The sequence below is a fragment of the Phytophthora cinnamomi genome, assembly GCF_018691715.1.
Source record: "Phytophthora cinnamomi strain GKB4 chromosome Unknown Contig37, whole genome shotgun sequence".
NCBI lineage: Eukaryota > Oomycota > Peronosporomycetes > Peronosporales > Peronosporaceae > Phytophthora > Phytophthora cinnamomi.
This window is the reverse complement of record NW_027150970.1, coordinates 1346666-1373583: the sequence shown is the minus strand read 5'-3', so window position 1 is coordinate 1373583 and position 26918 is coordinate 1346666. Positions and strand designations below refer to the sequence as shown.

Below are 26918 nucleotides of genomic sequence, written 5' to 3'. Positions count from 1 at the left end.
TGTTGTGAAGTACTGGTCCTCACGGTTGCCTCTGTGCCAGGTTCCAGTACAGTTAAGTGCAGTCAGACCATAGTAGAAGGTTCTACAGCTGGAAAAGGAGAGAAAAGCAGAGAGGGAGACACTTCACTTCACAATACAAACGGGATGAACAATCATATTTACTCCCAACTAGCTTTTACATTCATTCGTGTCTGTAAGATGTGAGTTGCCGACGCACGCAAGTTAGCCAAGTTACAAGATGGCGATTCCACGGAGCGTGTGTCGTCACCACAAGTCAAGGGCAAAGCGGAAGTCTTCCGTTGAAGGCGTGAAGGCTACGCGAGCTGTGCCAAAGAAGAAAGAGCGATCCAAACGAAAGGTGACTCGCAAGCGCGTGGTGAGCAAAGATTCCTCTGATCGTGATAAGTAAATACGAATAATATCACTGCTTGTTCGTCGATCCGATTAGCCGGAAAAATAAAAATACTTCCATGGTAGAATCGACCAATCCACGCAGTTGGTGCCTGTAAAATCCCTTTAAGCAATAGATGCTAGCCTGACAGCGGCTGCCGCTCAACACCCAGCAAGCTCGTGCATGCAGTCAGCACCCGCAAAACTTCGTCCGGATCATCCAGATAATACTGCGCGCGACTAACTTTCATGACGACTGTGCACGTGTAGCAGTTGCTGCCCTGCACAACGTCGAACATGTCTTCGTCCGTCCGCTCGTCTCCCAACGCAAGGATGAAATCGAAGTCCAGTGCCGTGAAGTATGGCGTCTCGCTTTCATACTCCAAAATACGGCTTACCGCTCGACCCTTGTTGACACGCCACGGTCGAATCATCACGTACTTCTTAATTCGGCACATCACCACACCAACAGGTAGATCACGCAACATCTGGTCAAAATGCAACTGCATATCCTTTGCCTGCTTCAGACCGAAGGTGGGGTCAGCGTCTCGAAAGTGCCACGTATAGCAGCAGTCCTTCACGTCCAACAGCGAGCCCGGAGTCCGCTCTGTAAAGTGCTCCAGAATGCTTTCCACTTCATCACGCCACTCTAGCTCAACGTCGCTGAACATGCATTGCCAGTGAGCTCTCTCAAACAAGGCACTCTCGCTGTTTCCCATCGCGGATGAAGACGAGCTGGCCAATGGGTCTTCTTCTGAGGCTATTGCCATCGACAGCAACTCAGGTGCATGCGATAATTCTTCCAAACTTAACCTTGGTAAATTGTCTCCATTGCTACCAATTCCGTCCACGTCAAGGGTAGATGGGTGCTTGGACGCCGGACGAAACCAGTATCCATGCTCCGCTGCCAGTCCAACCCGTGGCAAATGGCCAAACCATTCCTGTCAAACACATAGTTGTGATAAGAATTCAAACTTCAGGATCATACAATCCGGACACCATGACGAGATAAACTTACCTGCAAACGATTCTTGTTCCTTCCGCTGATAATATAGACGGTGTTGCGAGGATCTGCAGTGAGATCTTCGAGACAAGACAACAGTGCAGGAGACGGCTCCGCCAGCTCCTCCATGCTCTGATAGTTGACGATGGTGCCATCATAATCCAGCAGAAAAAGTCGCCGCTGGCTTCGTTCGTAATACCCTAGTAGCTGCGCCGTATCTAGCTTGTCCAAACGATTATACTCTTGAGCCGTAGCAGCAGCCTGCATCATTAAAGAACAGCGTTAGCGATGGTGGTCCATCGCTGTCATGGGTGACATGTGAGGCAGCCAGCTCACCTCGTTTAAAGCTGACATGATTCTTTGGGCCCACAGTGTCGAAGTGTACGTGTTTACATAACGCGACAGCTGGTGGTGGCGGATTCGCTTGGTGGTCGTACTCATGCGAAGCGCTGTGTCAACACTTGCCGCGACTTGTTCAATATGCATCGGGTTGACCAACAATGCTCCTTGAAAAGACGACGCGCATCTGGTAATAACAACGGGCACACACAATATGTCAGCGTTACAGTATATACAAGCAGGAACAATAATCATCAGGCACATTTAACTCACCCTGCGAATTCGCTGTAGACAAGCACACCGTGACAACTCTTTTTCTGGGCAGCGATGAACTCCATGGCCTGTAAATTGATCCCTTCCTTGATGCTGCTGACAATGGCCACGTCTGCACAGTTGTAGAGCGCCACGAGCTGGTCGTGGTCGATGGACTGCTTCAAATACCGCACCGGACAGTATTCAGCTGTGCCGAACCGCCCATTGACGCGGCCCACGAGCTCGTTGATCTGTCGACTGAGCATTCTGTACTGCACCGACGCCGTGCGTCCAACGTCTCGCACGACCGCGTACAGCACCACCCTCCCGCGGTACTCTGGGTAGTGCTGCAGCAAGTACTCCATGGCCTCGAGCATCTCGGGATGCCCTTGCAGAAGTCGAGTTTGTGCACGCCCACGATGATCTTCATGCCGTCCTGCTGGCGCTTGAGCACCTCGACGTGCGCCTCGACCTTGGGCGTGAGCGCGTACTTGGGCGGGTCGATGCCCATGGGGCAGATGCCGAGCGAGATGAGCCTTCCGTTGTACTCGACGCGGCTGGGGGACGACTCGAGCCCGAGCATGCGCGTGCAGACGTTGAGGAAGTGGCGCACGTAGTCGAAGTGGTTGAACACGACCAGGTCGGCGCCCAGCACGCCGTGCAGCAGCGCCTCGCGCACGGGCAGCATCTGGAAGAACTCGGAGGACGGGAAGGGGCAGTGGAAGTAGAAGCCGCACGTCATGTCCGGGAACCGGCGGCGCAGCAGCCCGGGCAGTGCCATGAGCTGGTAGTCACACACGAGCACGAGGTCTCCGTCCTTGTAGATCTCCGACACGGCCTCGAGGAACTTCTGGTTGGCCGAGCAGTAGGCGTCGTACTTGTCGCCGAAGTTCTCGAGCAGGCGGCTGTCCGAGCGCTGCGGCAGCGAGTGGAAGAGCGGCCAGAGCACCACGTTGCAGAACTGGTTCAGGTACAGGTCCAGCGTCTCGGCGCCCAGGAAGACGGCGTGGCAGGCGTGGTCGGCCTCCAAACGGCGGCGCACGCCGTCCTGACTCGACTCGTCCACGGCCGCGCCCGGCCACGAGACCCAGCGCACGGCGTTGCCCTGGCCCAGGTAGTCGATGGCGCTCTTGAGCCCCGTGGCCGACGCCGTGTACTGCCAGCCGTCGCCCTGGCCCGTCTTGAGCATGCACACGCAGCGCCGCAGCGAGCACACGACGATCTTGTTGCTGTCGTTGGCCATGGGAATCGGCCCCAGGTTGCGCGCCAGCGAGTTGTAGCGCTGCGAGTCCTGGCGCACGGCCGCCAGCCGCCGGTGCAGGTCGTGCAGCTGGTCCAGCAGCGAGCTCTCGCCCAGCTCCGCCAGCGAAGGCTCCAGCATCTCGACGGACGTTGGTGATATGATGGGGGATGACGACTCGCGGCGAACGAAAGGCTGGACGAGCATAGATAGGATAATCTAGAGAGGTGTATGTATGGAGTGGGGACGTTATGATCACCCTTGGGTAGTAATGAACGACTTCAACTTGTTCCTCTTGAGACAGACAATTTCATTTTAAAAACACGAGCATGTTGAGTTTAGGTACCAGGAATTGAGTGGAGAGCGATTCCTACTCTTTCGTATACATGTGAGGAGGTAAGGATACAGTCGAAATGCTGGTTAAATGGCTCCGGAGACGGCACCAGTGAGGGGTGAGCCAGTGCCTTGCGCGGACTTGAGCCAGCAAGTTCCCCCGCTTTGAGAAGTCCAGGTGAACGCCTTGCATCCTGACGTCGCCCGGCAAATATCGCAGCAACCAGCGCCGGTTCCACTGGGTGCACTGGGGGTGCTGGAGAGATCGTTGCCTTTGTAATCGACGTCGTTCACCAATGTGCACGTGGGCGATGAAGAAGAGCTGACTTGAGCAGATCGAGCTCCGCTATTGCTGGTAGTGCCGCTTTTGCCACTCTTCAGCCAGCAGGTCCCCGAGTTGTAGTTGGTCCAAGTGTAGGCCTTGCAGCCAGTCTTCGCTTGGCAAATGGCACAGCATCCCTCAGCCGTCCCGCTAAGCGCACTGCCAACGTCATTGCCGGTGTAATCCACGCCTTCTTCGATCGTAGTGCAGGAAGAGGTGGAACCACCACCGCCACTACCGCCGCCTCCGCCGCTCGATCCACTAACAACGGCAGACGTGGCACCGCTTTTGGTGACCCCTGAGCCCTTAGAGCTCTTAAGCCAGCAAGTGCCGCCGTTGTCGTTCGTCCATGTGTAGGCTCCACACCCGCTCGTCGACGTGCAGATCGAGCAACACCCGTCCACGGAAGAGCTAGGCTTGTTGCCGACATCGGCTCCTGTGTAGTCGGTGTTGTCTTCAACGGAAGAGCAGCCTGATGTCGACGAGGTCTGAAGCACAGCTGAGATAGCGCCGCTCTTGCTTTGAGTACTGCCCTTGCCACTCTTGAGCCAGCAAGTGCCGCCATTGTAGTTGGTCCAAGTGAACGCCTTGCAACCGCTGGTGGCTGAACAAATAGCACAGCATCCATCTGCAGCTGAACTCGGGGAGTTGCTCACGTCGTTATTCATGTAGTCGACACCGTTCTCAAAACTCGAGCAGGTCGAGTTCGAGCTACCACCGCCACCGCCGCTATTACCGTTGGCAGCGATGTAGCTCTTGGCTTGGTCAGCAGCCTCACGTCCGATGTACATGGTGAAGCCGTAGGGGCCCACCGTTCCGTCACGCATGGCACTTGCGTCTGCCACAAACACGTTGGTCATGCCAATGACGCGCAGTTTTTCATCAGCGCAGCGATTCCCGTCTGCAGTATTGCTCGATGCGTAGCAGCTACCACCGAAGTGGTGAGTGATGCGAGCGCCGTAGGACGCGACCCAGTTGGCGACGGTAGTGTCATCGGACCCCGAAGCAGACAGGAAGGTAGCTCCTTGGGCTACCATTGCCTTGACGACGTTCTGAGCGTACGACTGCATCGCAGCGAGGTCGCGACTTGTGCCGAAGTACGCGTTGCCTTCATTGAAGGCCTTCCAATTCCCGTTGCTGTCAAAACCCGAGGCTGCTCGGCCTTCGGGGTTGTTCACGTACAGCGAAAGAGTGAATGCATCTCCGCGGTTGTAGAATGCATCGAATCCAGTAGTGAGGGCGGTGGACTGGAACTGGTACGCGCGGCCTTGAACATCGTAGTTCTCGTAGCTAATCAGCGTCGGGCCGGAGCTGGTCCACGGGCCTGTGAAGCTGCTCATATACATGTCGGTTGCCCAGCTCGGTCTGTTCTTGTACTGAAATGAGCTCATCTGCGGGTGCGAGAACGAGGCGAACACCACGTTCGTGTCGAAGAGATTCCGCCCAACGTTGGCATTCGTGACCCATCCAGCTGCTTGAGAAACACCGGCGAAACCATTGCGTCCGTTGAGCAGATTGAGCTGCGATGTAGGGCCAACGCCACTCTGAATCAGCACCTTAGGCGTACCCAGTGCTCCGGCAGCCATAAGCACGGTGCCTCGAGACGAAAGAAGCACTTGGGTTCCGCCATTGTAGATCACTCCGGTCGCCTTGCCACCAGCAGCTCGTAGAAGGTAGTCAACTTTGGCGCCAGTGAGGAGCTTCACGTTGCTTCGAGAGCTCATCGCTCCCCAGAAAGCTGCGGCGGGGGTGTCGCGCTTGCCGTTCTTGAACGTGAACGGCGCATGACCGAACGTCTTGCTCTTGCTGTTGCGAGCGGTAGCGTCGTTGATGGTACGCTCGGCGTAGCCTTGAGCCAACAGCGCCGTCGACACGATCGAGTACCCCTCCTGGGTGTACCAGACACCGTTCGTCGAGGGTTTGTCGGTGTGGCCGTGGAGCTGCTCGTTCTCGTCCATCTTGGAGACCATTTGAGCCGCTGAGAATGGCCACTGCATCTGCGTGACGTAGGCATCCGGTGGGCGGAAGTAGAGTGCGGCGTTGATGGATGAACACCCACCCACGAGCTTGCCCAGCCACATGTAGGCGTCGCTGATCCAGTCCACCCGGTACTGCTCGTTAGCGGAATTGTAGATCGTGCTGTCGAACTCGCCGGGGATGTCGAACCTGGTGAGCCCCGAGCCTTGAGCGTAGCTGGGACCGTCGGTTCCGCCGGTTGCAGCCAAAGACTTCAGACCAGCTTCGAGGATCAACACGGAGACACTCGGGTCGCGGGACATGTACTCAGCCGCCACGAGGCCACCGGGTCCACTGCCGACAACGATGCAATCGTAGGTTTGGGCCTCGACGATACTTGCTGCCAATGCCAGCAATGCCCCTGGCCAGAGATTGAGGCGCATGGTTCTGAAGCTTCGTCAGCGAAGGTTGACAGACAGGTACCAGTGAGCAGAGCTTGAACACGGAAGATTTGGGAATGGAGGCGAGGAAGACATGAGCTTAGCTAGCAGACAGAGACCAAGAATCCCGGAAGACGGTGGAAAGGCATTTGCCTGAAGCCGTTGCGGGTGAACCCATATGTACCCGCATAGATGAGGTCGAGCAGGCACGAACAGCAAAAACATGCTACAAGTCCAGATGAATTTCACTATGCCACTTCCCGGACCTAGCCCCGAATCCGCAGCAGGTCGTTACGCAAATTTGGGAAGTAGATGCAGTGCAGCCAACTGTCAGCCTGCTGGTATGTGTATCCGATTCGACAGAACTTCGCCGCTTGAAGATGGCTATGAAGCCCCGACGCTGCTGGCGAGCTTTCAGCACTATACATCGTGGCTTGGGGTTGATGGATGCTGAGCTGAAGGAATCGCACGCGTATCGAGCGGGGGATTTACCGTTGCCGAGCACGTCGTGAAAGTGGACGAATCTCACGCCGCCTTGTTGGGTACGTTGGCATCCAACGTACCCAGCAAGGTGGCATGAGATTCGACTTGGAGGGATTAATTTTGCACTAGTGAAGTAACTTCATTGAAGTTGTTGGATCAAGGGATACTGTTCACCAACGAGAATACAGTACTACACGACTGGGAATGAAATAGCGAAAAACTAACCCATCGTGCCTGCCTGGTTTATAGAGCAAGAATTGCTACAACTTCAACTTGATAGTTTCGTCGACAGGATTTCAGCCCTCCCTGATCCAACGGAAGATGGCGACTAACGAAAACCCGACACTGCTAACGCTGCTCGACAGCCGTGAGCCTCCTGTATTGCTGACCCAACTGCTACCACTGAATGGGCGACGCCATGTAAGTTAGCAACGCTGTGCCACCGCGCCGCCCAGTCCGAGCTTCGGGAGCAATTATTTGCGCGTGGAGTGTGGGTGCTTCCCCCATCAGTTCGTCATCTAGCTGCTGTGAGCACCGTCACGCGGAATTTCATCAAGGACGTCATAGTGCGCGACGCGCAGAGTTTGAAGCTCATTTCCAGCTTTCCAGATATCAAGACTGTGACTGTCAGAAGTCGATACAAGCCGTACTTTGTTGAACGCGAACTAGAAGTGATCGAAATGTCTGTCGTGGACCTCGCGGGGCCATGGCCTTGCTCAATAACGAAGTTGGATCTGAGCGAAGCGAGGCTGAAAAAGGTGTCGAAACTGGGAGAGCTGACGCAATTGGAGACACTCCAGAACCGTCTAAGAAGCATTCGCTAGCTCGAACGTTTCCAGAACTGGCAGTAATCAACTCGCCATCTCGGGAGCAATTGAAGCACCTGAAAACAATTTCCATGTCGATCTGCAGCTTGAAGTGGACTACTCTCGATTTTGTCCGCAAAACCCTGGTCTTAGCGAGATCATTGTCCACATTCGCCTAGATACCCGTGAGATGCCTATGCTTGATCTAGAACCGCTGGTGGATGCTCAGCTGGAGAATTTTCACAACCTTGAGATTGAGGCGAGCATGCCCTGTGTTACGATTGTAGACTTGGCCAGGGCATTTTAACTGCTTACAGTTCGTCGTTGAGGGTTTTGCGCTTGACCTACGTAAATCTGGAAACTGGATCTCACGCCGCCTTCGCTAGCCTGCGCTCGTTGTTGGGGACATTGGAGCAGCTAACGATCTCGTATTGCAGGTACGTGAATTTGTCCACAGCCACCGCTTGAAGTAGAGGTGTAATTAACGTAACCATGAAGCACCTGGCCATTCAAAAGTGTAAAAAACAACAACGTCGAGTTTGTGTGGGGTATGCCGAATCTCGAAGTGCTGCTCATTGATGAATACTCTTCCGCGATGGACTGGAGCCCGTTGCAAATTCTCGCACGATGGATCAAGGCGTACTGCTCAACAACAAGGATAATTACACTTCGCAGTGCGAAATCTTAGCGAAGCTCCCCAGTCTGGCAACACTGAAGGGCCCGCCCGTGATTGTTTGCACTAGCACCTGAGAACTCTCTACGTGGTCAGTAGGCGTGGACAGCGTCTTGACCTGATGAGTTGGACGAACTTGGAGTTTGCTAAATGGAACGGCTGGTCCTCAACAGACCTCCGCGCGTTCCCTAGGCTTCGACTTGGTGGTCAAGAGTCTTGTCTCAAGACGTCGAGTTCTCGTACATCGCGGCAATGACGCAACTTCGGATGTTGCGTATGTACGGCTCAAGCTATCTCTCTCACCACACCTGGAGACCACAATTCCTCGAAGCACTCACGCACCTGGAGGTGTTGGAACCAGTGGAGGTCCCGATTGGAGACATCAGCGTACTCCGATCAGCTATTCGCCTCCGTCGACTCGGTTTGATGGAGACGCTCTTCACCGACGGCTCCCCGCTGCTGTCGCTGACCGAATTGGAGTACGTCGACTTGCGTAGAACAAACGCAACCACCACCAGCCTGTTCAAGTCACTGCCCCGCCCCAAAGTGCTTCGCCACAGCAACAAGCGCAGCTTCTGCCTATTCAATGAGCCACTTCAACTTGAAGTCGAGCGTCACGCCATGCCAATCAAATCGCACTTACCCGAGAGCAAACGCCTCAATCATTTCCCCTCACTAGCATACTTTACCGTCGTCACCCTGCCTCCCGTACGTGTGACACGCCACTTTTTCGGGTTGCATCGTCGTCACTTTATCAGACTCGCGGCGTAAGCAGCGGCGGAAGAAGTGCCTCACTCCCCGCCTCGCCGCGCGCGCCGCAGGACGTCTCCATCCCCCAGAGGCCCCTCGTCTTCTCCCCCCTCGTCTCCTGCTCCCGACCACACCTCCCGCACGCTCTAACTCCCCGTACAAGCGCCGCAAATGTCCTCCAACCCGAGCGCCCGCCTGACTGGCATCTTCCAGGACGCCTCGGCCTCCGGCGGCGGCAACGACGCGCTGCGCTACACGGCGCCACGCGAGCCCTCGCATAAGCAGCAGCAACAGCAACAGGCGGCAGCCCCCGCGGCGGCGGCGCCCGCCTCCTCCGTAGTGTACTCCACCATGGTCTCTCTGTATCAATACGACGCGTCCGCGCGCAAGTACGTGCAGCTAGGAGGCGCCACAGCCGGCAGCAAGGCCGCCGTGGGCTGCGTCCTTGTGGGCGCCGAGACGTCCTACAACCTGCTCTTCTACAACGCCGCCAAGCAGCACTTGTGTGCTGTGCCCGTCAAGTTCGGGGTCTTTAAACCCACGCTGCAGGCTAAAAGTTACGTGAACTTCTACGACGAGCAGGGACTGAACTGGTCGGTCAAGTTCCCCAGCGACGCGCAGGTGGCCGAGTTCATGCGCCAGGTGTTCCTGGCCAAGATCCACGTGGAGATCTGGGGCAGCGACAAGACCGTGACCAAGACCAACCCGAGCGCGCTGATCCAGGACGACCTGGTGTTCGTCAAGCCCGAGACGCAGCAGGTGAGCAACGGCGACACCGTGGCGGTGGCGTTCAGCGCCTGGAGAGTCGTAGGCAACGCCAATTCGGCGCCGGCAGATGTCGTGACCAAGTACCCGCCGTTTGAGAAGGCGGGCGAGGGGGACTTGAGGAAGATTCGACTCGGAGACAGCAGCGAGCGCATCAAGGCGCTGGAGGAGGGCATCGTCGGCATGAGGAAGGGCGGCAAGCGCATTGTGCTGGCCCCGCCCGGGAAGACCAACGGACAGGATTGGTACCTGCTGGAGATTGAGCTGCTGAAGACGAAGACTGGACACGGCGCCACGCAACGGAAGTCGGTGCCGGCTGTGAATACTGCAGCAGCAACAGAAGAAGCGCCCAAGGCTGCTACGGAGAGGAAGACGTCGCGACGGCGCTCGACCCCAAGCTCCATAAGCGCGAATTCTACTGCGGCAGCAGCTTCTCGGTCAAACAGCACGCGCAATCTCAATGATAGAAATGATGCCGCCAGGAACGGAGACCTCGTCCCGTACGAAGAAGATCCGAACAGCGCTGCGGCGAAGAACGAAATGGAGCTCAAAGAACTGCGCTTACTGCAGCGTGAACAGCAGCTGGAGCTGCAGGCACGTGCGCTTGAGCGCGAACGGATGAGTGTCACTGGAGGTGGTGGCGGCGGCTTTGGATCTATGGGCTTTGGTTTGGGCGGAGGCTTCAACAGCAGCTTTCCCAGCTCGTCGACGCTGTTCAACAACAGTGCACTTAGTGGAGGACGGCCTGTTGATGCAATGCTATCGGAGCTAAACGCCAAAGTGGACTATTTGATTCGTATGGCACCGGGAAATTCCTCCAATTCTGCATCTGGAATTGGTGCTGGCCCCAGTGACGTTGCCGCGGTAATCCGCGGTGTGGAGAGGCTTGCTGGCGAGAACGACAGACTTTTGACACAGATTAACTCGCAGCACCAGCAGCAGTCGTCGTACGAGAAGCGTTGCGAGGAGCTTCTAGAGCAAAACCAGCGACTACAAGACGAGAAACGCACACTACAGGAGCGGTACCAGTCGGCCGCTAGCTCTCAGCTGAATGTTACGTCAGAGCTAAGTGCTCTCGCTAGTGCGCGCGACGCAGCCGTCACACAGACGAACCGTTTGCACGCAGAGTATCAGCAGCTACTGACAGCCTACTACCAGCTGCAACAACAACAAGGCGCCAGTAATGAGGCTGAAGAGCACAAGCAGGCGCTCAATTTTGAACGTGAAGCCCGTGCTCGCGCTGAAAAGCAGCTCACAAAGGAAACCCAGGCTCGCTCTCTGGCCGAACAGGAGCTAGCGCTTACGAAGAAGCAGCATGACGTGGCTCTGCAAGTCAAGTCGTCGGAGCTGTCTACGGCCTCAGCTCAGTTGGAGCAGCAGGTGCGCTCACTTCAAACGCAGCTCCAGAAGGTCAATGACGATAGAGTGCGACTACAGACCCACGCGGAGGAGCAAGCGCAGCGACTAGCGGCTCTGAGTGAGAGCAAGGAGCGAGACGCGAAGCAGCAGCTGGAAAGGGCTGCACAGCAAGTTGCTCACTTGCAGCAGGATAACCAGGACTTGACTGGCAAGCTGGACGTGTCCTCAGCACGCGTTCACAAGCTAGAAGCAGAGCTTGAACTGAAGGCTGCGACCCCGGAGGCGAGTGCTGAGGCGGATAGTGCACTGGCAGCTGAAGAAAAGCGGCTTTTTGTGGAGCAGATCGAGTTGCTGCAGCAAAAGGTCAAGGATTTGGAGCAGGAGAAGTACGAGCAAGTGCAGGAGGCGCTAGCGTCGGGACGTCTATCATCATCCGGTCCTAGTCCGCGCGGACAGAAGACGGGCTTTGAGGGCGAGTGCGAAAAATGTGCGGCAGTGAAGGACCGCGAGCAGGCAGCGGAGCGTGCACTGGCTGCCGCCGAGGCTATCAAGCGCGAAGCGCAGGACATGCTGGCAGTTGCCGCTCACACTGGAGGAGGCGCAGACGAGCGCGAGAGGCTGGTGAGTCTTTTTAAGGAGTCCGTGAACGAGATGTTTTTCCGCTTCCAGGACTTGTTCGAAGAGGAGACCGCCGTGGACGGCAAGCAGGTGCTCACAGCCATTCGGAAAGTCCTCAAGTCCAGCACGAAGAGTATCATTCAGCAGCTGCAAGTGCCCCCACTGCAGCAGGACACGGAGACTGAGGCGGAGAGCGACGGAAACATGAGCGATGGCCCCCCTGCGCCTCCACCACAGGAGATCCCTGTCGTCCAAGCTGCTGCCTCGGTGGCGGCAGTTGCTGAGACTGTTGCTGCTGTTGAAGCAGCGGTTGTCCCCGCGGAGGACGAGCCACCTGCAGACAACGGCCATAGTGCCGAAGAGAAATCTACACCCGTCGTCGTTGCTGCCACTGCCGACGAGAAGCACAGCGCCGAGGCGAAGGTGGAAGTAGTGACAGAAGCCGCTCCCAGTGCCACACCAGCGGACGCATCGATCGCCTCCGCCCCCGTTCTTCATGCACCCCAGTACCCGTCGAGCGACGAGAGCGACAGCGACGCGGATTTCCAGGGGTAACAACGTAGGCGCAACGCCGATGGCAAGACGGACGCACGGGGCAGCAGGACGATCGAAGGCTTGACACGCCACGTCGCGTCGCCACCGCCAAATACAACAACTCGCAACCTTCCAGCACGTGTCGCTCGTGTGTTTTGATGCAACTAAACCGCTAAAGAGAGAGAGAAATATGAACTTCCATTTCAACATACAGACAGCGCCACCAGCACGCAGCGAGGTGCCGATTGAGCGAGCATTCATGTGATTGGACGTCAAAGTTCATTTTCGCCTAAAGAGCGACGATGCCCGGAAGCTCCGCCACCAAGACCAAGACGCCCGTGCGAATGGGCAAAGTCTTCTCGCAGATGCTGACAGACTGCCCGCTCGACGTACGTGTGCAATAATTAATAATTATCCCGTGCCTTACGTTGGGTGCACCTATCTCCTAGACTAGAGTTCGTCTCTGACTTGCGTCATTGTCCTGACATTGTCGGCCAGATCCAAGTGTACGGCAAGTGCGTGGCCGACATCCACGTGGGCGTGAGTCGCCAGGCGTGCGAGAAGGAGTTCCAGAAGCTGCGTGCGTGCTTCGAGCGCGTGGCGCACAAGCGCCGCGCGTAGAGAGAGAGAGAGCGATCGCGCGAGACAAGTTGTCCTCCACCCCTGAGCAGCCAGCCCATTGCCAAATTTCAGCCGCGTTTTTCGTGAAACTTCACTTTTGTCGCCCAATCAGTCGCTCGTTTCGCGTCATTCAGGAATTTTGCTCGCGCGGGTCGCATCGTGGGGAGATGACGGAGGCGGCGGCGGCGTCCTGCGCCTTCCAGGGCGATTCAGAGCCCGCCGACTGGCGCGTCGGCTCTGCCGAAGTCTCTTCTACCAGCAGTGCAAGCGGCAGCGACGCAGACGCAGCAGAGCGGGAGGAATCCGACGACAGCGACGACAACTTCGGCGCCGACGCCTTGCCTCGAGACCGCGCCAGTCTGCAGCACGAGCTGGCGCGTCTGGACCACGTGCAGCGTCGCCTGCAGCTCGAGACGGACGCGGACTTTGTGCTGGGCTGCGTGCGGCTGCGAGACGCGCGCCGACAGCGCGTGGCCAGCGCCCACGCGGCTCTAGAGCGGCGGCAGGCGGCGGCGCGCCATGTGCTGCAGTACGCCGAGGCCACGGCGCGCGAGACGCACGCGCGCCGCTGCACCGACCTACGCAGAGAGATGAACGCAGACATGAAGCGCGAGCTGCGCAGGCTGCAGACGGCCAAGGACGGCGTGAGCGTGACCAGTCGCCGCCGCCGAGCGGTGCGGGACGACACGCCGCCCGCCAAGAGCTCGGGCAACGGCATGCGGCGGCGACGCACCATGTACGCCAGCGACGGGGACGACGACGGACCCGAAGACGTGTTCCTGGCCTCGGCCTCGCCCCAGGAGCGGGCGCACAGGGTGGAGTTCCAGGAGAAGAAGCGGCTCGAGCGGCTCTTGGGCCGCGCGTCCGTGTTCAAGCCCGTCGTCAAGCAGGTGACAGCTCAGGAGATCGCGGAGGACCTGGAAGCCATTCGAACGGCTGTCCCGTGTGACGCGGAGACGACAGCGAGCAAGGCTGATAGGAAGCATAAGAACAAAAAGCAGCAGCAGCATCAGCCGAAGAAGAAACAGCAGCAGAAGAAGGAGAAACCGACGCGACGGAGACCCAGGATCATCACTCCCAGGAGGATACCACACGCGTCAGCACCGAACGTACCTGCGTCTGCGATAGCGTCTTCACAGGTGATGGCGAATGCAGCAGCGAAGAGCCGACGGACCAGACTGCAGTACAACCCACGCATGCTACAGGAGGGCCAGGAAGTCGAGGTGTTCAAGCGGCAGCGGACACAAGCGGCGGCTGGCGATGAAGATGAAGGCAAAGATGAAAACCGGGACGAGTGCGTCATGTCCGGCATTATTACTGCCGCGACGGCAACGCAGGTGTACGTGCTCACTGTCACCGGTCGCTTCGAGTCCTTCAACGTCCGTGACTGCGTTGTGGGCTCGCTCTATGTGCGGGCACTAGAAGGCAACGACAGCCCGGCAAATAGCGTCAGACCCGGATAGATAAACAAGCGAATAAAGGCTAGCTACCCCCCTCACCTGTGGCGGCGACAACAGCAGCAAATCGGCCACACAGCATCATACTACGTGATACGTCTATTGGCGGAGGGTGCACTTCACTTGCTTGACCTCTCTGTAATGGTCTGTCTTGCTATTGGGCTTTGGCTCTACTCAGGGCGGCGGATGACCTCTTGGCCACCCATGTACGGCCTCAGCACCTCGGGGATAACGATGGAGCCGTCCTCCTGCTGGTACGTCTCCCACAGACTGATAAGCAGGCGCGGGACAGCGCAGGCAGTGCCGTTGAGCGTATGCACGAAAGAAGTTCCAGCTCCCTCGTCCTTCGGGTCCTTGTGGCGGATGTTGAGGCGGCGAGCTTGGTAATCTGTGCACATGGACATGCTCGAGACCTCGCCGTACTCCTCGCGACCAGGCATCCATGCCAGCAGGTCAAACTTGCGGTAGGCCGGCGCTCCGAGGTCGCCAGTGGCCATGTCCACGAGCTCGTAGTGCAGTCCCAGCTCGGCATACATGCTCGTCTGTATCTCTACCATCTCGTCAAAGAACTGCTGCGCCTGGGTCTCGTTGGCGCAGAAGGCGAACATCTCGACCTTGCTGAACTGGTGAATACGATAGATACCGCGGGTCAGGCGGCCGCCGTGGCCGATCTCAGTACGGAAGCAGTGGCTAAAGCCGGCGTACTTGAGCGGCAGGGTGGGTGTGGGCAGGATCTCGTTGCTCTTCATCGCAGCCAAGGTAATCTCCGACGTAGCAGTCAGGCACAGGTCCGAGTTGGCGATGGAGTAGATCTGCGTGGCTTCGCCGCGCGGCTGGAAGCCGCAGCCCTCCACGAGCTTGTAGTGCGCCACGTCGGGCGGGAACATGACCTTGAAACCGCGCGCGCGCAGCTTGCTCAGCGTCCAATGCACCAGCGCGATCTCCATCATGGCGCCTTCGTTGCACAGGTAGGTGAACTTGGAGCCGGCGACTCTAGCGGCCGACTGCGTGTCCAGCAGCTCCAGATCCGTGGCCAGGTCGTAGTGGTCCTTGGGCTTGAAGTCGAACACGGGCTTCTCTCCATGGGTCAACACCACGCGGGAGTCCTCCTCGGCGCCCACCGGCACGTCCGGGTGCGTGTCATTGGGGATCTTGAGAGCTTCGAGCTCCAGCTGCGTGGACACCTGCGTCAGCTCGCCCTCGACGTCGGCGATCTCGCGCTTGAGCTCCTGGCCGCGGAGCCGCAGCGCCTCGAAGGCCTCCTGGGCCTCCGTGCCCTGCTGCTTCCGAGCTGCGGCCGCCTGGCCGAGCTGCTTGGCGTGCGTGTTGCGCTCGGCGCGTAGGAGGTTGGCGCGGTGGCGCAGCTTGGACTGGCGCTGGTATAGATCAGCCACCAGCTGTGGGTCGCCCTCACTGAAGCGCTTCTTGCCGTTGGCCACCGCGGCGCCCACGTTGTCCACGAGCTTCTTGTAGTCCAGGCGCGCCTTGACGTGGCCGTGCAGGTTCGACGACAGCTCGGCGTCGTCCGCGGCCAGCGCAGCGGTGGTGGCGATGGACGACGAGAAGAACGACGAGGGGGCCACGCGTCTCGCTGCCTGCGAGCAGCGGGAGCGGGAAGCGCGCGCGAGCGCCGCTACGGCGGCGCGGGTCGGCAGCATCTTGTGCTGGTCTTTGACAGGTGAGCCGCGAGCGGCTCCAAATCGTTTGGTACGTTAAAGTTTTCTCGACCAATCAGATCACTGGAAATGTGCGATTTTATCTCCTCAGGAGATAAATTCATTCAGGAGAATCTCCTGACATGACATTGCATACTACGGCGCAGTGCTTGCTGATCAATTCCACGCAGATACTCACGCTAATGACGGCACCGCGAGAAAGCCAACCTCAAAACAAGAAGACAGAAAAAAACACCGATTGCATTCGGGTGTGTACCTCCTTACGCAATGGACTAAACACAAGAACGTAACACTAACGACAGGAGCCATTCGTGGCGGGACGATTCAGAGCTGCCCAAATACACCAAGCTCTTCGCTGCACAGCTTACCCAGAGCTGCCTGGCCTCGCCTCGCGTCTCCTCACCTCACCTCACCTCACCTCTCCACAGACGCCGAGGATATTGCACTCGCTCATTCCACCGAACGAAGCTGGCGGTACGTCTTATCAGACGACGTGGCGCTCGCGCCAGCCGTGGCCCTAGCAGACGCACTCGCGGTGGCGCTCGCAGTGGCGCTCGCCGACGCACCGCCAGTCGCCGCACCATTACCGTTCGACACGGACGCAGTGTTCGACGTTCCGTCTCCGTTCGTGGCGGTGGCAGTCTTGCTCGAGTACGGGCTATTGTTGCCGGCGTTCGCGTTGGCATTCGCGTTGGTGTTCGTAGAGTTGACGCCAGAGCTCGTTGTCGTAGTTGTTGTAGGAGCGCTGTTCACGACAGTAGTGGGCGTCCCGTTGTTGGGGTAGACGGGGGCAGCGTTGTAGCTGTTCACAGCGGGCGGAGGAACATTGTAGCTGTTGACAGGCGCGCCGTACGGATAGCCGACGCCCGGCACACCCACTCCGACGTTCGCACCGAGGCCCAGCACGTTCGCGCCGACGTTTACGCCGCCGTTGCCCAGACCGACGCCGACATTCGCGAGACCAGGCACTCCGACACTGACGCCGGGACCCACGCCGACGCCGGGGACACCGAGCAAGCCGAAGGTCTCGGCGACCTCTTTCTCCGCGCGCACACCGCTCGACACGGCCGCGGCGGCGACGCACAAGACGAAGATCTTGCTGTTGTTGCTGAGACTGAACATGGTTGGGATCGCTCGGTAGGGTGTGGTAGTAGTGGTAGAGCGTTGGCTCTGGCGGAGATCGAGCGGCTTGCTTCGATGGGTGGGTGCTCAAGGGAGTAGATTTGAGAATGAGTGAGTGCGTTAGGCAGAAGCGAGGCTGGCTGGATGGCTGCCTGGCGGACACCAAACGTCAACTTCACTCCGCTTCGACTAGCTTCGACTAGCCCCGACTAGCTCCGACCTGCCAGCCGACGGGTCTCGCTGCTGCGCTATCATAGCGCTAGGCTGGTGTTTACCAGGGTGGAGCTGGATGGATACTCGATCTTGTGGACCGGAGCTAGTGTACCGGCACTGGTGGGGTCACCACGGTCACCACCGTCACACAGATGCTGGTGCATAGCGGTGAGTTGGACGGTCTGGTGATGGCAGCGTAGAGATACTGTGCAGTACAACAGCATCACCTACAGTGCGGGGGAGGGGGTTGCATGTTTTGCAAAGATCCGGAAGGTCCGTAATGCATGTGGTGTACGTCCTTGACCGTCATTGACCCCAAGAACGACGCCTGCTTTAGTCATGCCATCATGTTCGGCTGGAGTCACGACTTCGTGTCTCCTTACGGAGCAGTTGTTTTGTCGGTCTTCACTCTCTACGCCTTCTTATCCGCGTTTCCACTACATATTCGAAACTCGGTTTGCTGGTAGAACCGTGAGCTCGTTTTGTATACTTCAAAGTAGTAACTGCATCGAGTCTCAGTCGTGCAGTGTGCCGTGGCGATGCAGGGCACCACGTGGACGGAGGACGACATCTGGCCGCTAGCTCGGCTCGGCACCCTTGATTTCGAGTTTGTATCCGTCCAGGTTATACTAGCGTTTGTATGCGTTTTGTTGAAGTGCGCTAGGCCAATCAGGAAGTCTCAATTCAACGAGTCGCTCGAATGACATTGGATGACATTGTTGACGACGGACGCAACGAGCACCACATCCACCGGGCTCGCTCCTATAACCTCTAGTCTCCACTACATGCTGGCCACGAATGGTAAAATGCACACGTCAAGAACACTGCACGTACGCTAATACACGTGGAATATTTAGTATCAGAAGACAAAAACGGATTGCATTCGAGTGGAGTGTACCTCCTTACGCAATGGACTAAACAGAAGAACGTAACACTAACGACAGGAGCCATTCGTGGCGGGACGATTCAGAGCTGCCCAAATACACCAAGCTCTTCGCTGCACAGCTTACCCAGAGCTGCCTGGCCTCGCCTCGCGTCTCCTCTCCTCACCTCACCTCTCCACAGACGCCGAGGACATTGCACTCGCTCATTCCACCGAGCGAAGCTGGCGGTACGTCTTCTGAGACGACGTGGCGCCAGCGCCAGCCGTGGCCCTATCAGACGCACTCGCAGTGGCGCTCGCCGACGCACCGCCAGTTGCCGCACCATTACCGTTCGACACGGACGCAGTGTTCGACGTTCCGTCTCCGTTCGTGACGGTGGCGGTCTTGCTCGAGTACGGGCTATTGTTGCCGGCGTTCGCGTTGGCATTCGCGTTGGTGTTCGCAGAGTTGACGCCAGAGTTCGTTGTCGTACTTGTTGTAGGAGCGCTGTTCACGACAGTAGCGGGCGCCCCGTTGTTGGGGTAGACGGGGGCAGCGTTGTAGCTGTTCACAGCGGGCGGAGGAGCATTGTAGCTGTTGACAGGCGCGCCGTACGGATAGCCGACGCCCGGCACACCCACTCCGACGTTCGCACCGAGGCCCAGCACGTTCGCGCCGACGTTTACGCCGCCGTTGCCCAGACCGACGCCGACACTCGCGAGACCAGGCACTCCGACACTGACGCCGGGACCCACGCCGACGCCGGGGACACCGAGCAAGCCGAAGGTCTCGGCGACCTCTTTCTCCGCGCGCACACCGCTCGACACGGCCGCGGCGGCGACGCACAAGACGAAGATCTTGCTGTTGTTGCTGAGACTGAACATGGTTGGGATCGCTCGGTAGGGTGTGGTAGTAGTGGTAGAGCGTTGGCTCTGGCGGAGATCGAGCGGCTTGCTTCGATGGGTGGGTGCTCAAGGGAGTAGATTTGAGAATGAGTGAGTGCGTTAGGCAGAAGCGAGGCTGGCTGGATGGCTGCCTGGCGGACACCAAACGTCAACCTCACTCCGCTTCGACTAGCTTCGACTAGCCCCGACTAGCTCCGACCTGCCAGCCGACGGGTCTCGCTGCTGCGCTATCATAGCGCTAGGCTGGTGTTTACCAGGGTGGAGCTGGATGGATACTCGATCTTGTGGACCGGAGCTAGTGTACCGGCACTGGTGGGGTCACCACGGTCACCACCGTCACACAGATGCTGGTGCATAGCGGTGAGTTGGACGGTCTGGTGATGGCAGCGTAGAGATACTGTGCAGTACAACAGCATCACCTACAGTGCGGGGGAGGGGGTTGCATGTTTTGCAAAGATCCGGAAGGTCCGTAATGCATGTGGTGTACGTCCTTGACCGTCATTAATCGGCGGGTGATGGAAACGGGTGAATGCACTGTGTGAGGCTTGCGCTCGCATCCGCTCGCCCTCGCCCGAAGCATAACTGAACGCTCAAATATTTTACTGCGACAAGTGCAAGATTCAACATAAAACAAACGAAGTTGTCCTAAAAAATTCAGTTTAGTGACCGATAGTGACCGTAAATTACGGGCGATTTTAGGACAAATAGGACGTTTAGGACACCAGTTAGGACGTGTTATCTTCTACCGTAAATGCAGTGCGCTCTTCAGCAGGTGCATTTTCGCGGCCAAACGCTTGACAGAATTTGCACTATGTCTCGGTAATTTCACCATCTTGAACTCACAGGCTGAAGTCCATGCTCAGTCTCGTATTTGGGGATCTATTTTTGTCGCTGCTGCAGAGGGGTGATTTTAGTGTGCACAAGGGTAGTGTTGACACAGCGGTTTGTACCAGTGACTTTAGGCTGTGGTACAGTCTGTTGGTCTCCACGAGCACCCTTTTTAGACCCTCGCATTGATCCTTTTGTCTCCCCCATTCGTGCTAGGAGGTGGAGAGCGCCGAAAGGTGGAATGCACAGGCAGCGACGCGAATAGACTGCGAGCTAGGGTGGTTTCAGGCCGATCGGGAATTAGGCATTTTGCAAAAACAAGATTATGTATTCTGCACTTTCCCTTCACACACTACCTAATTTTGAGAGGCCTGTAGGTAGGTATTTATGCCTAATTTTGAGAGGCCTGCCAATCAACCAGTCAGCCTCTCCAATACGATACTACTAATCCACTGGCAGATTTCCCTTCGAGCGCTCGTACCGATCTCTAAGATCACTGATATCAAACTGTGTGCCACCAGCGTTAACCGCTTAAAATAAAAAAAAACTGATTTCAAACGGGAAACTGTCAATTATCGGGATAGCTGGTCTGGTGTTCGCTACATGTACGCGAATTGATCTCCTTGCGCCATCGGTAATCGGTAGTAACCTCATCTTGAGAAATCCACTACTCAGATGTATTGGAGCAGGGACTTGGTCCGAGCCTAGTTCATGACCCACACAGCACCCACCTGGTCGAGCTCCACGCCCGACGAACCAGCAAAGCCGCCCAGCTGGAAACCATCCGGTGCGCAAACCTTCCCGATCTTGGTTGTGGGGGTACCACCATCAATCGATCTGCCACTAGTAGTGGTGATCTTAATGTACCGGATGCGCGTACGACCATGGTACTTACCCCAGTGGGCCTCCAAACACAGGAGGCGTTCACCATATTGCAGGGCGAGAGTCTCTGGGTAGCCGCCGCTGCCGCCGTGGAACAGATTGGTCCTCTCCCCGTCCGGTCTTGTAACGTCGATTCCGACGCCATTCACACGTTCGCCCGTGCGGATCGTGACGGAGTGCACCGTTTGTCCAGCGATGGCAAAGCCCGCATCCGAAAAAGAGGTGCCGTGGGGTTCGCCGAATTTCTCGCTCAGTCGATAAAGTTCCGCGTCGGTGCCGCTTGCCAGTAGCATAACCGCCGCCGCCACGGCCTGAAAGAAGAACTTCATTGTTGTAAATTGAGTTGCTTGGTGGTAGGTTGGAAAACTAAGAATGAAGCGAAGATCGTCGTAGGTACACGGTAATTTACGATACGTATTACGTGACGATTTACGGGACGGTTTCAAATGAGAAGTTTACGGGGCGACCCGTCAACTAACAATTGCATTCAACAAGATTGCCCTTGAAATTTAGGGCACAAGGGAGTACGGACTTTAAGTTACAATATCATTTTTCATTTTGCCTTTTCAAACCCAAGATTTCACTACGGTGCACATTCCCAGATCGCCGAGACCCTGGGAGCTGCCGTTGGCTCGATTGTACTGACACTGCACCTAACTCATGGCATCGAGCCTCGCTTCGCACTGCGTGCGAAGTTGGCAACGGTGCTGCACTACGGCAAGATAAAGATAGGATCGATTGATCGGACAGATGATGTACAGTCTGTACATGTACCGGTACATCAATCATCCTTTCTTATGAATATGAACAGTATGGATAAGGGATGAGTGTGTCTGCGTGGCTGTACGCTGCAGCCACGTGGACACACATCTTCTACGTGCACCTCGAGATATCGCTTGATGCTGAAACTAATTTCAGGGACCTGATAGGGCTCACGACCATATTTCCTGAAGTCGATAACCTTAGGCCAGACCAGGGATTTACATATCCATACCTACTGTGCGTGTACTAATACGTACGTACATTGAGCCTCCATTGGAGAGTAAGAGAGGACTGACAACGACCACTACTGCGTAGTAACAGGTGTATCCGGAGAAGTTGGCGAGGGCAGACACAAGTAGTGATTGCGGTGTCGCAAACGCACGTACGTACATGCAATACATACAGCTCATCGGTGATAGTATCCAAAGACACTTCCACACCTTACGCTACCTGTCCTACCACGATACTCGCTCCAGCCCCTTTCAGCAACAGGTGCAGTTAATTTAAAAAATCTTCATTCTGACAATAGCGTTTTGCACGTTTTCTAGCGTATAAACTAGGAGATCTCTCTGCGGTAGGAGATCTTAAATACGGTGCGATGTACCCGTACGGATGAAAGGTGGCGCAGACGTTAGTGTACTGATATAGATTTGCAACAAGCACTTGCATTGTATTAGCTCGAACAGTTTCCGAACGTGCATAGTGCATGGGAACTCAATCAGATGGACTCGGAATTCAGCCAATGTACTGAGTGTTTGCCGCCCTGCAGTGTTGGTTCAAAGTCTATGATTTAGAGGAGAATCGAAAGGCCTAGAAAGTCATGCTGGTCCGTGCACAAGCGGCTCGTGACAAGCCTGATGAACTTGTTGCTAACGCAGATTGTTGGCGCTTCTGCTAGGGCGAGTCTTGGTGCTGGGAGGAAGCTATTCGTTCCGAAGAGATTTGCCTCTCTGCTTCCACCCTTCGCGCTATTGACCATCGACGTTTCATTCCGTGTGTTCCAGGACGGAGACAATGATGGTGATGGTGATGATGATGATGTACGTGTTCGCGTAATCAATGCCGCACCTATTATATTATTAGACTCTGTATGCCAATAACGCATCGCCTCTGTCCTAAGCGAAGTTTTGTCCTAAGCGAATTTTTATTTTAGCCAATAAAAACAATGCATTGACACCGCATGTCTGTAGTTAAAATTCCATGTTGACCAGCTAATTATAGGCTGCCACCAGCCATTCGGTCTCAGCGTTCAAAGTGCTATGGGTAGACCACGCACCACAGGAACCGGCAAAAAGCCAAAGCGGTACACCCGCATTGCAGTCGACTATACGCACAAGCGCCGCCTTCTCGAATTCCTGGCTGCTGGCTATTCTGTAAACGAAGCTATTCCACACTTCTACCCAAATTGCAGCGAGTCCGATACTCTGCGGAAACAGAAGCAGATTTCAAAATGGAAAAAACAACAGGGTCACATTGTAGCGGTCTGTGATGAAGGAAAGGGTCACCTCAAGAATCTACGCTACAGTGGACAGGGCACCGTCCTCTCTTGTGACACTGAAGGTGATGTTGTGCTGTGGATCAACTCTATGCGTAAGGATGGCTGTCCTGTTTCGTGCCAGATGCTTAAGTACAAGGCGCTGGAAGTTGCAGCCGACGAATGACTTTCCCTCGCAGTTTTCAAGGCGTCTCATTCATGGCGCTGTCGGTTCATGCGCAGACACAAGCTGTCTATTCGAGCACAGCAATTTTATGCGGATGGACGCGGGTTCAATTCCCGCCGTGTCCATACTTTTTGATTGGTCCAAAATACCAAGAATTATTCTAACTTTTACTTTTTATCATTTAATTCTGAGTCTTGGCAACAGATGTACCGTAAACTGTATACATTGCAGTTCGCTTAGGACAGGGGCGATGCGGTATAGAGTATCTCAAAATTAGGCAGAAATACCTACCTGCCTAATTTGACCTCGATTAGGCATTTTGGGAAAAGTCTGAATAGGTATTGTGGTTTGCAGATATTTTGTCGCTCGGATTTAGGGCTTAGGTCGATCTCTGAGATAAAATAATTCGAAGACATAAAAATGCGAGACGGTAGTAAATCGACCTCCAGGCGTTGGTAAGTCGCACCACCTCTTCCTACTTAACATAACGGGCGCATCGTTGGTTCTCAGGATACCGAGGTAACGTCGCCGGCCACTGCTACTCCGGTACGGCTCTATTGGATGTGTTTAACGGCTCATTAGCTTCGTCTGTGAGTGCACGTGCGGCTCCTGCATCACTCGGCTTTCCGCTTCTCTTTGGCGCGAGCTGCTCCCCGCCAAGTAAGACCACATGATACTACACTACATTTTACTTTAGGAAAAGCGTTTCGTATGAACTGCTGTAGCTCCTCTAAATAAAATGTAGGGTGGGCTTTCACGTACTTTCGAACACGGGTTACCACGTCGTTCGGCCAACGCGACGAGCGGTTAGTTCGATCTCCTTCATCAACCACACCATCGGTCAAAAACAACTTGTACCAACGTTGCAGTGTTCGCACGTTAGGCCCAAATATATCGCTAACATACTGCATACATATTCCATACACATGCATAAGAAAAACGGCTCGCCAACGGTAGTCGAGAGAGTACATGCTGCACTTGTGCAAGGTGAAGGTTTCGGAAACTGCGGTGCTTCGACAGATAGGCAGCGCGATCTGCCGACCACTCGTCAAGTGTCCAGATGTAAGTGTCCAATTGCAAATTATATATATATATAAAGCGAGGCATTATAATCCGTACACAGCCATCGCGATTTAAAATAAATCGGCCCGAATTGCGGTTTTGGATCGGCAATTCGACCACAGATAGCGTAAATCGAGATCGATATCGAGGCTGGTGAAAATAACTTGGTCGAGTTAGTGGCCATCTGTTTTTATATCGGGCGCCAGAAATTATAACTCGGGCAAAACACTAGGTGAAAACGACAAACGCATTGCAAAGCATAATAGAACTAATGCTATTGAACCGATACTATGAAAACCATTTGTTGACCGCTTACGACACTATTGGTTCTTGGTTATCTTCAACGATGATGAAAATCTTTGCTTCGACAACGGGAGTTGTCGAAGTTCGATACAAATGGCTCAAAATCCAAATTAGGCATGCAGGTGGTATACTTTATTCAAGTGAATTGTAATTCGATACAAATGGCTCACAATCCGAGTTAGGCATGCAGGTGGTATACTTTATTCAAGTGAATTAGCTACGTGGACTCCTAGCGACGCGTTCAGCTAGATCGACCAAAAAGAAGTACTGCAGCGACTGGAGTTGGCCTTCAATTGCATAGTCGGTTAGAGGTGTTCTCTGCGGGTTCTTGACTTGCTTCAAGACTCTGAACTCACTCTCAACTGAGTGAGTGCCGGGCGATATCGCCGCCACTCCAGCGACGAATGCGAACAGTAACGTGTAATTGCCCTCGCAGTCCACATCTGCAATATGTGTGTGAGAATGTGGTCACGCCTGAAAGATGAGAACGACTTGATATTTGTGGTCTTGGGGCGTGTGTTTTTCTCAGCCAGCCTCGTAAATGCGGTGCGCTCTTCAGCAGGTGCAATTTCGCGGCCAAACGCTTGACAGAATTTGCACCATGACTCGGTAATTTCACCATCAACAAAACACTTGAACTCGTAGGCTGAAGTCCAAGCTCAGCCTCGTATTTAGGGATCTATTTTTGCCGCTGCTGCAGAGGGGTGATTTTAGTTTGCACAAGGGCAGTGTTGACACAGCGGTTTGCACCAGTGACTTTAGGCTGTGGTGCGGTCTGTTGGTCTCCACGAGCACCCTTCTTAAACCCTCGCCTTGATCCTTTTGTCTTCCCCATTCGTGCTAGGAGGTGGAGAGCGCCGAAAGGTGGAATGCACAGGCAGCGACTCGAATAGACTGCGAGCTAGGGTGGTTTCAGGCCGATCGGGAATTAGGCATTTTGCAAAAACAGGATTAGGCATTTTGCACTTTCCCTTCACACACTACCTAATTTTGAGAGGCCTGACTACTGTACTACTACTGGTAGCTATTAATAAATTGACCATATTCCGATTTGTCTAGTATAAGAGCTAACAGCAGTCAGTGGGTACGAAAACGGGGGGGGGGGGGGTTGTATTGTAAGTACTATATTGTACTCTAAACCAGCTACTCACTTTGTCGCCGCTCGTTCTTGAGTGCAATTGTTAGTTGACGGGTCGCCCCGTAAACTTTACGATGCAGCCATCCCGTACGTCGTCCCATAATGCTTATCGTAAATCACCACGTTTACGAAACCAGAACTAATGAATGTATTGTATATGACGCCAAGCGTTACAACGCCAGTATGCACAGTGGGATAGCACCGCATAGGTACGCAATGGGGTTCACGCTTTTCTGCAATAAGATTCCTCCCCCTCGGGGAGGGATGACACGCCCGCCAACTTCGATTCAAATCTGGGCGCGAAGCCGCTCCGACCCAATCTGCCTCATTATTCCCATTCGTTGATAAGTGGCAGCACCCAGTATGAATGGCCCGTTCTGACACAAACTGGTCCTGCGGTGGGCGGCGGAGGAGGACGCAGAGGTAGTTGGGTTGACGAGGAGATTGTGGTGCGGCGGTCATTCCCCGACCAGCATCTAGCAGCCAAAAACGTGGCTGAGGGAGCACCTATTTAACAATATCCTTTCTAACGTGATGTACCGCTAACTTGGTACATTGCTATGACCCTTACACTCACTCCCTTTGCAAATTGAAGCCCCTTCATACCTGCTTACTGTGCCTGCTGAAGTCGAAATCAAGTTGTTGTTTCTCGTCTTCGCGCTGGAGTTGCCGTTGGACGACCTCGGCTTCTTATCACCGACTGCTATGTTTCACTTCTCATCGTCTCCTAGCATCCGCTTCACCTCAACCAGTAGTTTACCTTTAAATCTGCGCCCGCGCAACCGTCAAGGCGTCGTGGCTGCTGTTTTCTTTTGTTTCCGTCCTGCACAACCGCTCGCTCCCTCGAGATCCTTGAATGGCGCGCACGAAGCAAACTGCTGCACGCACGGTTGAGAGCCAGGCCGCATAACGTTTAACTCGTATAGTTGGGCGGAAAACCTCTAGCCATGGGGCTGCGACAACAACTCGGTGGTACGTCTGGACGATCTCGGATCGGATTGGTACGCAGGTTACTCGCGACTCACGGTACTTGTCGAGTTCATGGTGTCCGCAGAGAAGATGGAGAGTTGCAGACAGGCTCGTTGGCTGCTCGAGGAAGACGGCTTTGCCTAGTATCTGGAATTCATCGACGCGTACAATGCGGGCCATGATCTTCGTTGAG

General features: G+C 55.5%; 8 protein-coding genes across 9 annotated transcripts; 3 read left to right on the top strand and 5 right to left on the bottom strand.

Moving 5' to 3' along the window:
* Window positions 1-530: 530 nt before the first annotated feature.
* Window positions 531-3365, bottom strand: IUM83_11938 (trehalose-phosphatase; the record flags this gene model as incomplete). Of its 2 annotated transcripts, XM_067936531.1 has the most annotated exons (6): window positions 531-1141; window positions 1199-1331; window positions 1409-1654; window positions 1730-1919; window positions 2006-2331; window positions 2403-3365. In XM_067936531.1, the coding sequence occupies 6 exons, from the start codon at window positions 3363-3365 to the stop codon at window positions 531-533; spliced, it is 2469 nt and encodes an 822-aa protein (XP_067792144.1). The 2 variants fall into 2 exon arrangements, with proteins under 2 accessions (XP_067792144.1, XP_067792143.1); XM_067936530.1 differs by lacking the exon at window positions 1199-1331 and having other exon boundaries at window positions 531-878.
* A 279-nt stretch (window positions 3366-3644) lies between these two features.
* IUM83_11937 (Cellobiose dehydrogenase) lies at window positions 3645-6278 on the bottom strand (the record flags this gene model as incomplete). Its single annotated transcript, XM_067936529.1, has 1 exon — window positions 3645-6278. One exon carries the CDS (start codon window positions 6276-6278, stop codon window positions 3645-3647), a length of 2634 nt encoding a protein of 877 aa, XP_067792187.1.
* Window positions 6279-9158: 2880 nt separating this feature from the next.
* Window positions 9159-12284, top strand: IUM83_11936 (FK506-binding protein 15; the record flags this gene model as incomplete). Its single annotated transcript, XM_067936528.1, has 1 exon — window positions 9159-12284. The coding sequence occupies one exon, from the start codon at window positions 9159-9161 to the stop codon at window positions 12282-12284; it is 3126 nt and encodes a 1041-aa protein (XP_067792141.1).
* A 281-nt stretch (window positions 12285-12565) lies between these two features.
* On the top strand, window positions 12566-12884 carry IUM83_11935 (NADH dehydrogenase [ubiquinone] 1 alpha subcomplex assembly factor 8; the record flags this gene model as incomplete). Its single annotated transcript, XM_067936527.1, has 2 exons — window positions 12566-12652; window positions 12762-12884. 2 exons carry the CDS (start codon window positions 12566-12568, stop codon window positions 12882-12884), a joined length of 210 nt encoding a protein of 69 aa, XP_067792140.1.
* A 167-nt stretch (window positions 12885-13051) lies between these two features.
* Window positions 13052-14347, top strand: IUM83_11934 (Peptidyl-prolyl cis-trans isomerase; the record flags this gene model as incomplete). Its single annotated transcript, XM_067936526.1, has 1 exon — window positions 13052-14347. The coding sequence occupies one exon, from the start codon at window positions 13052-13054 to the stop codon at window positions 14345-14347; it is 1296 nt and encodes a 431-aa protein (XP_067792139.1).
* Window positions 14348-14511: 164 nt separating this feature from the next.
* Window positions 14512-15999, bottom strand: IUM83_11933 (serine-tRNA ligase; the record flags this gene model as incomplete). Its single annotated transcript, XM_067936525.1, has 1 exon — window positions 14512-15999. The coding sequence occupies one exon, from the start codon at window positions 15997-15999 to the stop codon at window positions 14512-14514; it is 1488 nt and encodes a 495-aa protein (XP_067792190.1).
* Window positions 16000-16467: 468 nt separating this feature from the next.
* On the bottom strand, window positions 16468-17139 carry IUM83_11932 (Carbohydrate-binding protein; the record flags this gene model as incomplete). The annotated part of the gene is made up of 1 exon (XM_067936524.1): window positions 16468-17139. One exon carries the CDS (start codon window positions 17137-17139, stop codon window positions 16468-16470), a length of 672 nt encoding a protein of 223 aa, XP_067792189.1.
* A 1300-nt stretch (window positions 17140-18439) lies between these two features.
* IUM83_11931 (Carbohydrate-binding protein) lies at window positions 18440-19099 on the bottom strand (the record flags this gene model as incomplete). Its single annotated transcript, XM_067936523.1, has 1 exon — window positions 18440-19099. One exon carries the CDS (start codon window positions 19097-19099, stop codon window positions 18440-18442), a length of 660 nt encoding a protein of 219 aa, XP_067792188.1.
* Between the last annotated feature and the right edge of the window lie 7819 nt (window positions 19100-26918).